Source organism: Bufo bufo, chromosome 6 (genome assembly GCF_905171765.1).
Source record: "Bufo bufo chromosome 6, aBufBuf1.1, whole genome shotgun sequence".
NCBI classification, from domain to species: domain Eukaryota; kingdom Metazoa; phylum Chordata; class Amphibia; order Anura; family Bufonidae; genus Bufo; species Bufo bufo.
Window position 1 is genome coordinate 286761353 of NC_053394.1, and position 13517 is coordinate 286774869.

The 13517-nt window shown below is 47.0% G+C and overlaps 1 protein-coding gene across 2 annotated transcripts in view; it reads left to right on the forward strand.

Annotated features, from left to right (window-relative positions):
* Window positions 1-13517, forward strand: part of ITGA2B (integrin subunit alpha 2b) — a 130784-nt gene that overhangs the window by 66659 nt on the left and 50608 nt on the right. For both annotated transcript variants that reach the window (XM_040435903.1, XM_040435904.1), the window contains exons 12-15: window positions 9167-9219; window positions 9862-10070; window positions 10208-10390; window positions 10472-10517. In XM_040435903.1, the coding sequence (XP_040291837.1) occupies window positions 9167-9219; window positions 9862-10070; window positions 10208-10390; window positions 10472-10517 (491 nt within the window). The remainder of the gene's footprint in view (window positions 1-9166; window positions 9220-9861; window positions 10071-10207; window positions 10391-10471; window positions 10518-13517) is intronic.

The window sequence follows — 13517 nt, forward strand, 5'->3', positions numbered from 1 at the left end:
TAAAAGATCTGTAATTACCTTATAATAACAGCTTTCATTAATGTCTCCTGTCCCTTTCCACTGCTCCCTTAAAAGACCGCTGCTATGGCTTGTCTGTCTCCCAACTTAATGTAAACAGAAGACAGAGCGGCGGTCCTTCACACTGCATGCCTGCATTAGGCTTTAGAGTGAGGAGGCGTGTCTCTCAGTAATCCAATCTGATTGGCTGGCAGGAAGCTGCTGGGTACAGCAAGTGTGTATGTGAAGTGAGGAAAAGCAGTTTTGGCATCAGAGAACTGGCAAAGGAGCCATCTTGAGAAGATCCTCATATTGTAGTATTCAAGAAAGCTGTAACTAAGGGGAAAACTCAAGGGAAATGGTGGTATGTGAAGAAACTAAAGATTGCTTTATGCATAATGCTGCTGCAGCAGTAACAAATGCTAACAAATGCTAACAAATGCTAAAATGTTATCCTTTAATGTTGGTTGTAGTATTGGCTACAGGAAAATGTGACAGATGTCTGGCTCAAATGGGATTATGCATCAAGTTTATTAAACCGGTTTTCCGGGACAGCAATATTAATGGCCTATCCTCCGGATAGGTCATCAATATCTGATCGGTAGGACTTCGGACTCCTGACACCCCACCAATCAGTTGCTTAAACAGGCCATGACACCTTTTCCTAGGCCAGTGATGTCACTGTTATTGGCCACATGGCCTATTTGCAGCTTAGTTCCATTCAAGTGAATGAGGCTGAGCTGCGATACCAAGCACAGCCACTTACACAATCTATGGCACTGTGCTTGGTAAACTGTGAGGAGACCGCGGTGCTCACCAGAGTGCTGTGGCTTCTTCAAACAGCTGATTGGCTGGGAGCTGGGTGTTGGACCTCTATTGATTAGATATTGATGACCTATCCTGAAGATAGGCTATTGAACTCCTGGAAAACCCCTTAAGTGTTCTTGTCCCTCATTCAAAAATGGGTGTGGCTGAATGACAATGTGCGGCAGATAGTGTAAACTTAGACAAAAGTATAGAAAGATGTGCCAGATTTATCATCTAGCACGAGTGCTGTAATAAATGTCTAATTATTAGGCAGGATTAGTAAATCTGCCCCAGTGTTTCTAGGATGGTCACCCTATTATGCAAAACGCTATTACCCTGATGTTATTTACTAAATTCGACTGTGTACAGTGCAATTTGTCTGATGTGCAAGTACAGCGAGCCTTAGTGGAGCTGGTGCAGAGGATAGGAGTGGTAGTGGCTAGGGATGAGCGAACCCGAACTGTATAGTGGGGTGTCCGTGACACGGACCCGAACCCGAACATTTTCGTAAAATTCCGGGTTCGGTGTTCGGCGCTTTCTTGGCGCTTTTTGAAAGGCTGCAAAGCAGCCAATCAACAAGCGTCATACTACTTGCCCCAAGAGGCCATCACAGCCATGCCTACTATTGGCCATTCTGTGATTAAACGTATACCTGTCACACAGCGCCTAAAAAATAGGCCTCACATTTATATTCATCCAAATCAGTACTGTTTTAGCTGGTCAAGTTATTTTTAGTGACCGTAAAAGCACAGTTTTTGTTCTGGGTTGAAAAACAATTCCCAAATTTGCAATTCTCAAAATTAGTGGTTTCTGCTGTATCAGGCCTACTTTAAATCTATCCCTAAAAGGGTATATTAGATTCAAGGTGCTGATAGGGTCATTCTGAAAAACTTAACACACACGCTACAGTGCAGATCCAAGTCTAATTCTGTGATTAAACGTATACCTGTCACACAGCGCCTAAAAAATAGGCCTCACATCTATATTCAGCTAAATCTGTCATTACTGGTGTGCCTGTATTAGTGTAATACGGTACCTAAATAGATAGCCAGATAGTGTTAGGTGTCTGTAAAAAAAGGCCTGAATTTTAATTCAATACATTGGCCCGAATAATATTTTTCTTATTGTGGTGAACGGTAACAATGAGGAAAACATCTAGTAAGGGACGCGGACGTGGACATGGTCGTGGTGGTGTTAGTGGACCCTCTGGTGCTGGGAGAGGACGTGGCCGTTCTGCCACAGCCACACGTCCTAGTGTACCAACTACCTCAGGTCCCAGTAGCCGCCAGAGTTTACAGCCATATTTGGTGGGGCCCAATGCCGTTCTAAGGATGGTAAGGCCTGAGCAGGTACAGGCATTAGTCAATTGGGTGGCCGACAGTGCATCCAGCACGTTCACATTATCTCCCACCCAGTCTTCTGCAGAAAGCGCACAGATGGCGCATGAAAACCAAGCCCATCAGTCTGTCACATCACCCCCATGCATATCAGGGAAACTGTCTGAGCCTCAAGTTATGCAGCAGTCTCTTATGCTGTTTGAAGACTCTGCTGCCAGGGTTTCCCAAGGGCATCCACCTAGCCCTTCCCCAGGGGTGGAAGAGATAGAATGCACTAACGCACAACCACTTATGTTTCCTGATGATGAGGACATGGGAATACCACCTCAGCACGTCTCTGATGATGACGAAACACAGGTGCCAACTGCTGCGTCTTTCTGCAGTGTGCAGACTGAACAGGAGGTCAGGGATCAAGACTGGGTGGAAGACGATGCAGGGGACGATGAGGTCCTAGACCCCACATGGAATGAAGGTCGTGCCACTGACTTTCACAGTTCAGAGGAAGAGGCAGTGGTGAGACCGAGCCAACAGCGTAGCAAAAGAGGGAGCAGTGGGCAAAATCAGAACACCCGCCGCCAAGAGACTACGCCTGCTACTGACCGCCGCCATCTGGGACCGAGCACCCCAAAGGCAGCTTCAAGGAGTTCCCTGGCATGGCACTTCTTCAAACAATGTGCTGACGACAAGACCCGAGTGGTTTGCACGCTGTGCCATCAGAGCCTGAAGCGAGGCATTAACGTTCTGAACCTTAGCACAACCTGCATGACCAGGCACCTGCATGCAAAGCATGAACTGCAGTGGAGTAAACACCTTAAAAACAAGGAAGTCACTCAGGCTCCCCCTGCTAACTCTTCTGCTGCTGCCGCCTCGGAATCTTCTGCTGCTGCCGCCGCCTCGGCCTCTTCCTCCGCCTCTGGAGGGACGTTGGCACTTGCCGCCCAGCAAACATGGGATGTACCACCAACACAACCACCTGCGTCACCAAGCATCTCAACCATGTCACACGGCAGCGTTCAGCTCTCCATCTCACAAACATTTGAGAGAAAGCGTAAATTCCCACCTAGCCACCCTCGATCCCTGGCCCTGAATGCCAGCATTTCTAAACTACTGGCCTATGAAATGCTGTCATTTAGGCTGGTGGACACACACAGCTTCAAACAGCTCATGTCGCTTGCTGTCCCACAGTATGTTGTTCCCAGCCGGCACTACTTCTCCAAAAGAGCCGTGCCTTCCCTGCACAACCAAGTATCCGATAAAATCAAGTGTGCACTGTGCAACGCCATCTGTGGCAAGGTCCACCTAACCACAGATACGTGGACCAGTAAGCACGGCCAGGGACGCTATATCTCCCTAACTGCACACTGGGTAAATGTAGTGGCGGCTGGGCCCCAGGCGGAGAGCTGTTTGGCGCACGTCCTTCCGCCGCCAAGGATCGCAGGGCAACATTCTTTGCCTCCTGTCTCCTCCTCCTCCTACTCAGCTTCCTCCTCCTCTTCTTCCACCTGCTCATCCAGTCAGCCACACACCTTCACCACCAACTTCAGCACAGCCCGGGGTAAACGTCAGCAGGCCATTCTGAAACTCATATGTTTGGGGGACGGCCCCACACCGCACAGGAGTTGTGGCGGGGTATAGAACAACAGACCGACGAGTGGTTGCTGCCGGTGAGCCTCAAGCCTGGCCTGGTGGTGTGCGATAATGGGCGAAATCTCGTTGCAGCTCTGGGACTAGCCGGTTTGACGCACATCCCTTGCCTGGCGCATGTGCTGAATTTGGTGGTGCAGAAGTTCATTCGCAACTACCCCGACATGTCAGAGCTGCTGCATAAAGTGCGGGCCGTCTGTTCGCGCTTCCGGCGTTCACACCCTGCCGCTGCTCGCCTGTCTGCGCTACAGCGTAACTTCGGCCTTCCCGCTCACCGCCTCATATGCGACGTGCCCACCAGGTGGAACTCCACCTTGCACATGCTGAACAGACTGTGCGAGCAGCAGCAGGCCATAGTGGAGTTTCAGCTGCAGCACGCACGGGTCAGTCGCACTGCGGATCAGCCCCACTTCACCACCAATGACTGGGCCTCCATGCGAGACCTGTGTGCCCTGTTGCGCTGTTTCGAGTACTCCACCAACATGGCCAGTGGCGATGACGCCGTTATCAGCATTACAATACCACTTCTATGTCTCCTTGAGAAAACACTTAGGGCGATGATGGAAGAGGAGGTGGCCCAGGAGGAAGAGGAGGAAGAGGGGTCATTTTTAGCACTTTCAGGCCAGTCTCTTCGAAGTGACTCAGAGGGAGGTTTTTTGCAACAGCAGAGGCCAGGTACAAATGTGGCCAGACAGGGCCCACTACTGGAGGACGAGGAGGACGAGGAGGAGGAAGAGGTAGAGGTGGAGGAGGATGAGGATGAAGCAGGTTCACAGCGGGCTGGCACCCAACACAGCTCGGGCCCATCACTGGTGCGTGGCTGGGGGGAAACACAGGACGATGGCGATACGCCTCCCACAGAGGACAGCTTGTCCTTACCTCTGGGCAGCCTGGCACACATGAGCGACTACATGCTGCAGTGCCTGCGCAACGACAGCAGAGTTGCCCACATTTTAACGTGTGCGGACTACTGGGTTGCCACCTTGCTGGATCCCCGGTACAAAGACAATGTGCCCACCTTACTTCCTACACTGGAGCGTGATAGGAAGATGCGCGAGTACAAGCGCACGTTGGTAGACGCGCTACTGAGAGCATTCCCAAATGTCACAGGGGAACCAGTGGAAGCCCAAGGCGAAGGCAGAGGAGGAGCAAGAGGTCGCCAACGCAGCTGTGTCACGGCCAGCTCCTCTGAGGGCAGGGTTAGCATGGCAGAGATGTGGAAAAGTTTTGTCACCACGCCACAGCTAACTGCACCACCACCTGATGCGGAACGTGTTAGCAGGAGGCAACATTTCAATAACATGGTGGAACAGTACCTGTGCACACCCCTCCACGTACTGACTGATGGTTCGGCCCCATTCAACTTCTGGGTCTCCAAATTGTCCACGTGGCCAGAGCTAGCCTTTTATGCCTTGGAGGTGCTGGCCTGCCCGGCGGCCAGCGTTTTGTCTGAACGTGTATTCAGCACGGCAGGGGGCGTCATTACAGACAAACGCAGCCGCCTGTCTACAGCCAATGTGGACAAGCTGACGTTCATAAAAATGAACCAGGCATGGATCCCACAGGACCTGTCCATCCCTTGTGCAGATTAGACATTAACTACTTCCCCTTAACAATATATTATTGTACTCCAGGGCACTTCCTCATTCAATCCTATTTTTATTTTACCATTATATTGCGGGGCAACCCAAAGTTGAATGAACCTCTCCTCTGTCTGGGTGCCGGGGCCTAAATATGTGACAGTGGCCTGTTCCAGTGGTGGGTGACGTGAAGCCTGATTCTCTGCTATAACATGAAGACTGATTCTCTGCTGACATGAAGCCAGATTCTCTGTTACGGGACCTCTCTCCTCTGCCTGGGTGCCTGGGCCTAAATATGTGACAGTGGCCTGTTCCAGTGGTGGGTGACGTGAAGCCTGATTCTCTGCTATGACATGAAGACTGATTCTGTGCTGACATGAAGCCAGATTCTCTGTTACGGGACCTCTCTCCTCTGTCTGGGTGCCGGGGCCTAAATATGTGACAGTGGCCTGTTCCAGTGGTGGGTGACGTGAAGCCTGATTCTCTGATATGACATGAAGACTGATTCTCTGCTGACATGAAGCCAGATTCTCTGTTACGGGACCTCTCTCCTCTGCCTGGGTGCCTGGGCCTAAATATGTGACAGTGGCCTGTTCCAGTGGTGGGTGACGTGAAGCCTGATTCTCTGCTATGACATGAAGACTGATTCTGTGCTGACATGAAGCCAGATTCTCTGTTACGGGACCTCTCTCCTCTGCCTGGGTGCCTGGGTCTAAATATGTGACAGTGGCCTGTTCCAGTGGTGGGTGACGTGAAGCCTGATTCTCTGCTATGACATGAAGACTGATTCTCTGCTGACATGAAGCCAGATTCTCTGTTACGGGACCTCTCTCCTCTGCCTGGGTGCCTGGGCCTAAATATGTGACAGTGGCCTGTTCCAGTGGTGGGTGACGTGAAGCCTGATTCTCTGCTATGACATGAAGACTGATTCTCTGCTGACATGAAGCCAGATTCTCTGTTACGGGACCTCTCTCCTCTGCCTGGGTGCCTGGGCCTAAATATGTGACAGTGGCCTGTTCCAGTGGTGGGTGACGTGAAGCCTGATTCTCTGCTATGACATGAAGACTGATTCTGTGCTGACATGAAGCCAGATTCTCTGTTACGGGACCTCTCTCATCTGTCTGGGTGCCGGGGCCTAAATATGTGACAGTGGCCTGTTCCAGTGGTGGGTGACGTGAAGCCTGATTCTCTGCTATGACATGAAGACTGATTCTCTGCTGACATGAAGCCAGATTCGCTGCTATGGCATGAAGAGACTGATTCTCTGCTGACGTGAAGCCAGATTCTCTGCTATGGGACCTCTGTCCAATTGATATTGGTTAATTTTTATTTTTTTTATTTTTATTTTAATTAATTTCCCTATCCACATTTGTTTGCAGGGGATTTACCTACATGTTGCTGCCTTTTGCAGCCCTCTAGCTCTTTCCTGGGCTGTTTTACAGCCTTTTTAGTGGCGAAAAGTTCGGGTCCCCATTGACTTCAATGGGGTTCGGGACGAAGTTCGGGTCGGGTTCGGATCCCGAACCCGAACATTTCCGGGAAGTTCGGCCGAACTTCTCGAACCCGAACATCCAGGTGTTCGCTCAACTCTAGTAGTGGCCTTGATGAAGTGTTGTGTCACACTGTACTCCCTCAGGATCAGTGCAGTGGAAATGTAGTAATGAAGAATGAGGCTAGAAGTAGACGCAACAAAGTGTTTTTTTTTGCTAAGTGCAACATAGAACTTGGATGGCTGGAGTTTAGCACTAAGGTTGTACTGATTTAGGGTCCAATCACACGTCCGTAGTGTAATGCGGATCCGCAATACATCCGGCCGGCAACCCCATAGAACTGCCTATTGCGGACAAGAATAGGACATGTTCTATTTTTTTCCGGAGCTGCGGACTGGAAGATCGGAGCCCTGCTCCGGAAATATTGATGCGGAGAGCACATAGTGTGCTCTCCGCATCCATTCATGCCCCATTGAGAATGAATGGGTCCGCACCCGTTTCGGATATTGCGGAACAGATGCGGACCCATTCCACGGACGTGTGAATGGACCCTTAGTGGTAACCTGGTGATGGTTGTCTTGGCCATAGTCCCTCACCTCACAGTAGTGTCTGTAGATGCTGGATATAGCAGTTCACTCTGCTGTCTGGAGTCTTAAGGCTTTACTTGAGGCAAATTTTAGAAGTTCTCTCTGGGGAATCTCCAACAGGCACAGGAGCTCTGCAATGTTCTTCCTCAGGAACTCCCCCTCCTGGCAGGAAGCAGGACCAGCCTACTCCTACCAAGAGGGGAGGAACAGGTTGGTTAGCCCTATTCTTGGTTAACTTTTGCCATCCATGTCTCCGCTGTTTTTTTTTTTTTTGTTGTTTTTTTTTATTAACATTTTATTCAAATTTTTATGTCATACAAAGTCTAAAGTATATGGACATTAGTACAATATCTTAAAATCTCAATAATATGTTTATCTTGTATTATCCAATTGCACAAAAAAATGAAGTAAATAAGACATTCACCCCACAACACCCATCCCTCCCCCACCCGTAACACCGTTCCCATCTGGATGCGTCTCGAACTCCCATATTTTGTTCTCCTAAGTTCCTACCGTGCATTGTTCCTACGTCACTTTCAGTTTCCCTAGTGTCCCTTTTAGATCTTTTAATAAGTATGTTTGAAATTTTTCATGGGGGATAGTGTATCCTCTGCTGATAAATGCTTGGAAATAAATGCATTACATTTATCTCAAAATCGTGTTGATTTCTGATTTTTATGAGCTTCTGCTTCCCGCTGGTCCATCAACAGAAAGTGTCTCATTTGGCCCTGAAATTCCCCTTCAGAAGGGACATGTGGAACCAGCCAGTTACGGAGTAAACATCTCAATGCTACAAGTAGCACTCCATCTACCAGCCCAGGAACCCTGACATTATCCGGGTAATCATGAAATAATACCACCCGAGGCTCACATGGCAAAACTATCTGCCAAGTATCTTTGATCCAAGACAAGACCCATTCCCAGTACAGCCGTACCTTTGGGCAAAGCCATATACAGTGGTCTAGTGCAGCTTTTGGTATACCGCATTTTGGACACCCAGTCAGCTTTGTTTTATTGACTTCCGAGGGAGGGATATTAAAGGCATAAATCGCTTTGTGCATATGTCCCCGCTGGTTGATATGGCCATAACATACAGAATATATAACATTACAAAACAAAATACAAACTATATACAGAACTGTAGTACCCTCAGGTCTGGGGTACTACAAGTACACAATAACTACTGAGATCTGGGGACAGAACAAGAGTTTTGGCAATGTCTGTAAAAATCTGCTTGAGTTTAGAACCCAGAGGAATTAATACCCTCGTAAATGCCAAAATTCTGTTCAAATACCATTATTTGGTATATCCAGCATATCTACACAGAACAATGACCATTTCCATAACTCATGGCCACTTGCCTTTTACGCCTGGGCTACACTGCAAATTTTTGCAGCACAACTGATTGATTTTAACTGTTGAATGACAGCTGCGGTCCAGAAGATTGCATTCTATTGAGTACATTTATTTGGACTGCAGCTGTAGTTAAATAGTTAAGATCAATCAGTCTCGCTACAAAAAGTCAGTGTAGCCTCACCCATAATTTTTTGAGGAAACATGCAGCTACATCAGGTCTAGGCCCAACTGTGTTTGTACATGGGAGGTGATGGGAAACATACTAAACAATCATATGCTTTCCTTGTATAAAATGTAGTAGGTGTGTAAGGGCCAACAGTTCTCTGAGTGTTTGTATAATGAATGTGCGTGTGTTATATTCCTTACAGGTTGCTGCACATTTTGGTTATGCAGTAGCAGTCACCGATATTGATAAAGATGGGTGAGTAAATGGCCACAGTTCAAATTTGAGGATTGAATTTATGTTTGAGCCCTCTAGTGTTTAACCTAAGATAATGCGGATTTGTTTAGAAAAGATCTAAAGCCATCTAGTGTTAGACCTTAGGTAATATAACACAAAAACTAGATAGCTTCACAAAACCATTACCCTAATTGATTCCTATAGATATTTTCTTGCACAAAAGTTTGGTCATAAATACCTTCACAGTTCCTACAGTCTTCCAACTTTCCTAAGCCCTAAATAACTTATATAGACACTGTGTGACAACTTCTGTGGAAACTGAAGTCTTGATTACATTTTTGTTGTCATTTTGTGTATTCAGCTTATATGTAGACCAATTTGTTTCCATTGTTACAGACCACAAACGAAGCCTGTTTAGTATGATCATGCTTCTTTCCTTTTGCCCTTTTTGTCCTGCTAAGTGAGTTAGAAAGAAGTGGGGGACAAATGAAGAGACTATATGACCGCAGTATTGAGATACACAGGGTTTGATTATAGTGTTTCCATGAGGACATGTGGGTCTACAAAGAAGCTTTAGGCACACAAGTGATGATAAATTAAGAGGTGCAGACAATTTCCAGCTTATCTATGTGTGCTACAGTATTGTTTTGCCTCTGCCTGCAGATATGATGATCTTCTGGTCGGAGCACCTTTATTCTTAAAACACCACATTGGTGGAAAATTACAAGAGGTTGGACAAGTTTCCGTGTTTATGCAGAAGACAACCAGAAAGTTTGGCGAAGATTATAAGACCCTTAGTGGGAACTATGTTTATGGGCAATTTGGTGCATCAATTGCTCCACTAGGAGACCTAGATCTGGATGGATACAATGGTAAGAACAAGGTGCCGTGCCATAGACCCTTACCTGTTGTCCCTTCCATACAAGGAGGGACTTCTACAAACTTGTGAAATTAAACAAGTATTGCACCATTTTTGTTTGTATGCTATTGTTGGGTTGTCTCATCCTAGATGTGGCTGTTGGTTCTCCATTTGGAGGAAAATCTGGAGGAGGCTGTGTGTATATTTTTAAAGGACAAAGATCCGGGCTGTCAACACAACCATCCCAGATCCTGGAGAACCCCCTATCCACACCTTCTAAATTTGGATTTACTCTCCGAGGAGGAAAAGATATTGATGGTAACGGGTATCCAGGTAATATTGGAATCTGGAATGTTATTGAATCCATTACCTCTTGTCTGTTTTCTTATGTATTCTGAATTGCGTCTCTTGTAGATCTGATTGTCGGTGCTTTTGGAGCAGACACAGTGTATGTATACAGGTAAGAAAGTTTACATATGCCTCCTTTTCATACATGCATCCTATTCATATTGGGTTGGTGCTAGCTGGGTATAGCTTTATTCCAAAGTTTACATTAAAGGGGTTTCTCTGGGAATTAAGAAAATGAAAATACGTAAATATTACTTTAATATAAATATATTCCCAAATACCTTTCATTAGATATAATGGATCGTTTTGTTTAGGGAGCAATCATTAGGAGAAACAAATTGGCCGCTGTCCTATTAGTACAAACAAAACCTGTCCTAATTACACAGCAGGATAAGTTACTTCACAGCACTGAGGTAAAGAGCTGCCTCGTCCTCCTCTTCTACTTGTCAGGGATTATGATCCTGAATACAGTTTAGTATGATATTTAGCTGAATCTCTGTAGGAATGGAGTTCATGAGGAGACATGAAGTACAGAGAGGACGGACAGGACAGACTGTGGTGATGTGGGGCTGTGGTAATGGAGACTGTAAACAAGTGCTGCTGCTCATTAGCCACATCTGCTCATGAACTCCATTCCTACAGAGATACAGCTAAAGATCTTATCATCTGTATTTAGGATCATAATGTCACAACCAGACAGCTGAGAAGCTCTGACAGAAGCCTTTCAGAACCTCCTCCTTGAGTTTTCTTTGTTTTGGTTTCAGTTCCTCATCTCGTTAGCCTCTCTCAGCTGTCATGCAGTTGGACTGATTGCTTCCCTTTAAATTCCTCCCCATAATGCAGTAGTGTGCGGCTTATACAACTTCCTGGAGTGTGTGTGCATGCTGTTCCTATATCCCAGTCTTCTGCAAGATAAGTGCTGTATATTTATTTGTGATTTTCTGTTTGCTGGATCTTAGGAGACCCTGACTCCCTCCGTGTCTAGTGTAGGGAGCCGGTGGTCGTGTCCCCTCACTATTGTAGGGTCTTCAGGCGTTAGATAGTCGAGGTACATGGATATGCGACCATCCACCTTTGGGGTGTTCGCATAGGCTGAGCAGTCAGGGAGAGTGTGCCAGGTCTCATGCAGGGGTCTCCCTTTTGTTCCTTAGTTGTGGATCCAGTGAGTCATAGATTATTTTGCATTGTCTTGTTTCCTGTACACCATCCGTGACATTATAAGCCGCCAAAACCGTCTTAAGCATGGATCCAGTTTCACTTTTGGCTGAACGCTTCCAGGGTCTTTCATTGGAGGTAGCTGATCTCCGTAAGACTTTTTCTCAGTTTCAAGTGACCGGTTCAGCTTGCGTTCATGGAGTTTGTTCTGAGCCTAAGATCTCGCTCCCGGATACGTTCTCCGGGGGTAGTGAGAATTTTGTGCGTTTTAGAGACGCTTTCAAACTCCATTTTCGCCTTCTTCCCCATTCCTCTGGTGATGAGGAACGGAGGGTGGGGATCATTATATCGCTGCTCAGGGGTAACGCTCAGTCCTGGGCATTTTCGCTGCCGGAGGGGGCACGGCCCCTCTGTTCAGTGGATGAATTCTTTTTAGCCCTGGGTCAGATATATGATGATCCGGATCGTATTGCTCTGGCTGAGTCTAGACTACGTCTGTTATGCCAGGGTAAACAATCCGCAGAGATATACTGCTCAGAATTTCGGAGATGGGCAGCTGATACTGGTTGGAATGATGCTGCACTCCGAAGTCAATTTTGCCATGGTCTTTCAGAGGGATTGAAAGATGCATTTGCCTTTCATGAGAGGCCTATCTCCTTGGACTCTGCTATGTCTCAGGCCGTTCGTATTGACAGGCGTCTTAGAGAGAGAGGAGAGATCTCTCCTTCCTGTCATACTCAGTCCCGGGACAGTGCAGCGGTCTCATTCTGTGCGCAGGGGTCTCAGTCGCTGTCAGCCCCTTCTGAGCAGGAGCCCATGCAGCTGGGGTTGATTGCCTCTGACAATAGAAGATTCAGCCCGCATGGCAGGGTTTGTTTTTGTTGTGGAGGTATAAATCATTCGGCAAATGTTTGTCCCTCTAGGAGATTCAGGCAGTTTTCTGGGAGTAATAAAGAAACAAAAAGGAAAAAATCTTTTAAAACTGTTCCGTCTGTTACTATTGGCAGGGTTGAGGCGGAAATTGAAGGTTTTCCGTTTGCTTGTAGTTCCCGTTTTGTCCTGCCTGCTAGGGTGGCGCTAGAGAGCAAGAGCATTTTTTGTGAGATTTTTGTGGATAGTGGAGCAGCTGTCAATCTCATTGATAGTCAATTTGCAATAACTCATGGTTTCCAGGTATGCACTTTGGGAAAGGATATTCCTGTTTTTGCTATTGATTCCGCTCCACTTTCTCAGAGATCATTAAAGGGCATAGTTCACAATATCCGTTTAATTGTGAGTGATACTCATGTTGAGGATGTGTCATGTTTCGTCCTTAGCAGTTTGCCTACTCCTCTAGTGTTGGGGCTACCCTGGCTCACTAAACATAACCCCACCATTGATTGGCAAGCGAGCAAATAAATGGTTGGAGTGACTTTTGCAGAGAGAATTGCCTCACAACATCTGTTTCTGAGGTTTCTACTAAGATTGTACCACCTTTCCTCTCTGAATTTTCGGATGTCTTCTCTGAGAGTGGAGTTCAGGATTTGCCCCCGCACAGGGAGTACGATTGCCCTATTAATCTCATCCCAGGCGCCAAACTGCCTAAATCTCGTTTATACAATCTTTCCCAACCTGAGAGGGTCGCTATGCGTACTTATATCTCTGAGAGTCTGAGAAAAGGTCACATACGACCCTCGAAGTCACCTGTTGCGGCTGGTTTTTTCTTTGTTAAGAAAAAAGATGGTTCTTTAAGACCTTGTCTGGATTTCAGGGAGCTGAACAGTATCACTATTCGTGACCCTTATCCGCTTCCTCTGATCCCGGACCTGTTTAACCAGGTTGTAGGGGCTAAAGTCTTTTCCAAATTAGACCTAAGAGGGGCATACAACCTGGTCAGGGTCAGAGAAGGAGACGAATGGAAGACGGCCTTCAATACCCCTGAGGGCCATTTTGAGAATTTGGTTATGCCTTTTGGTTT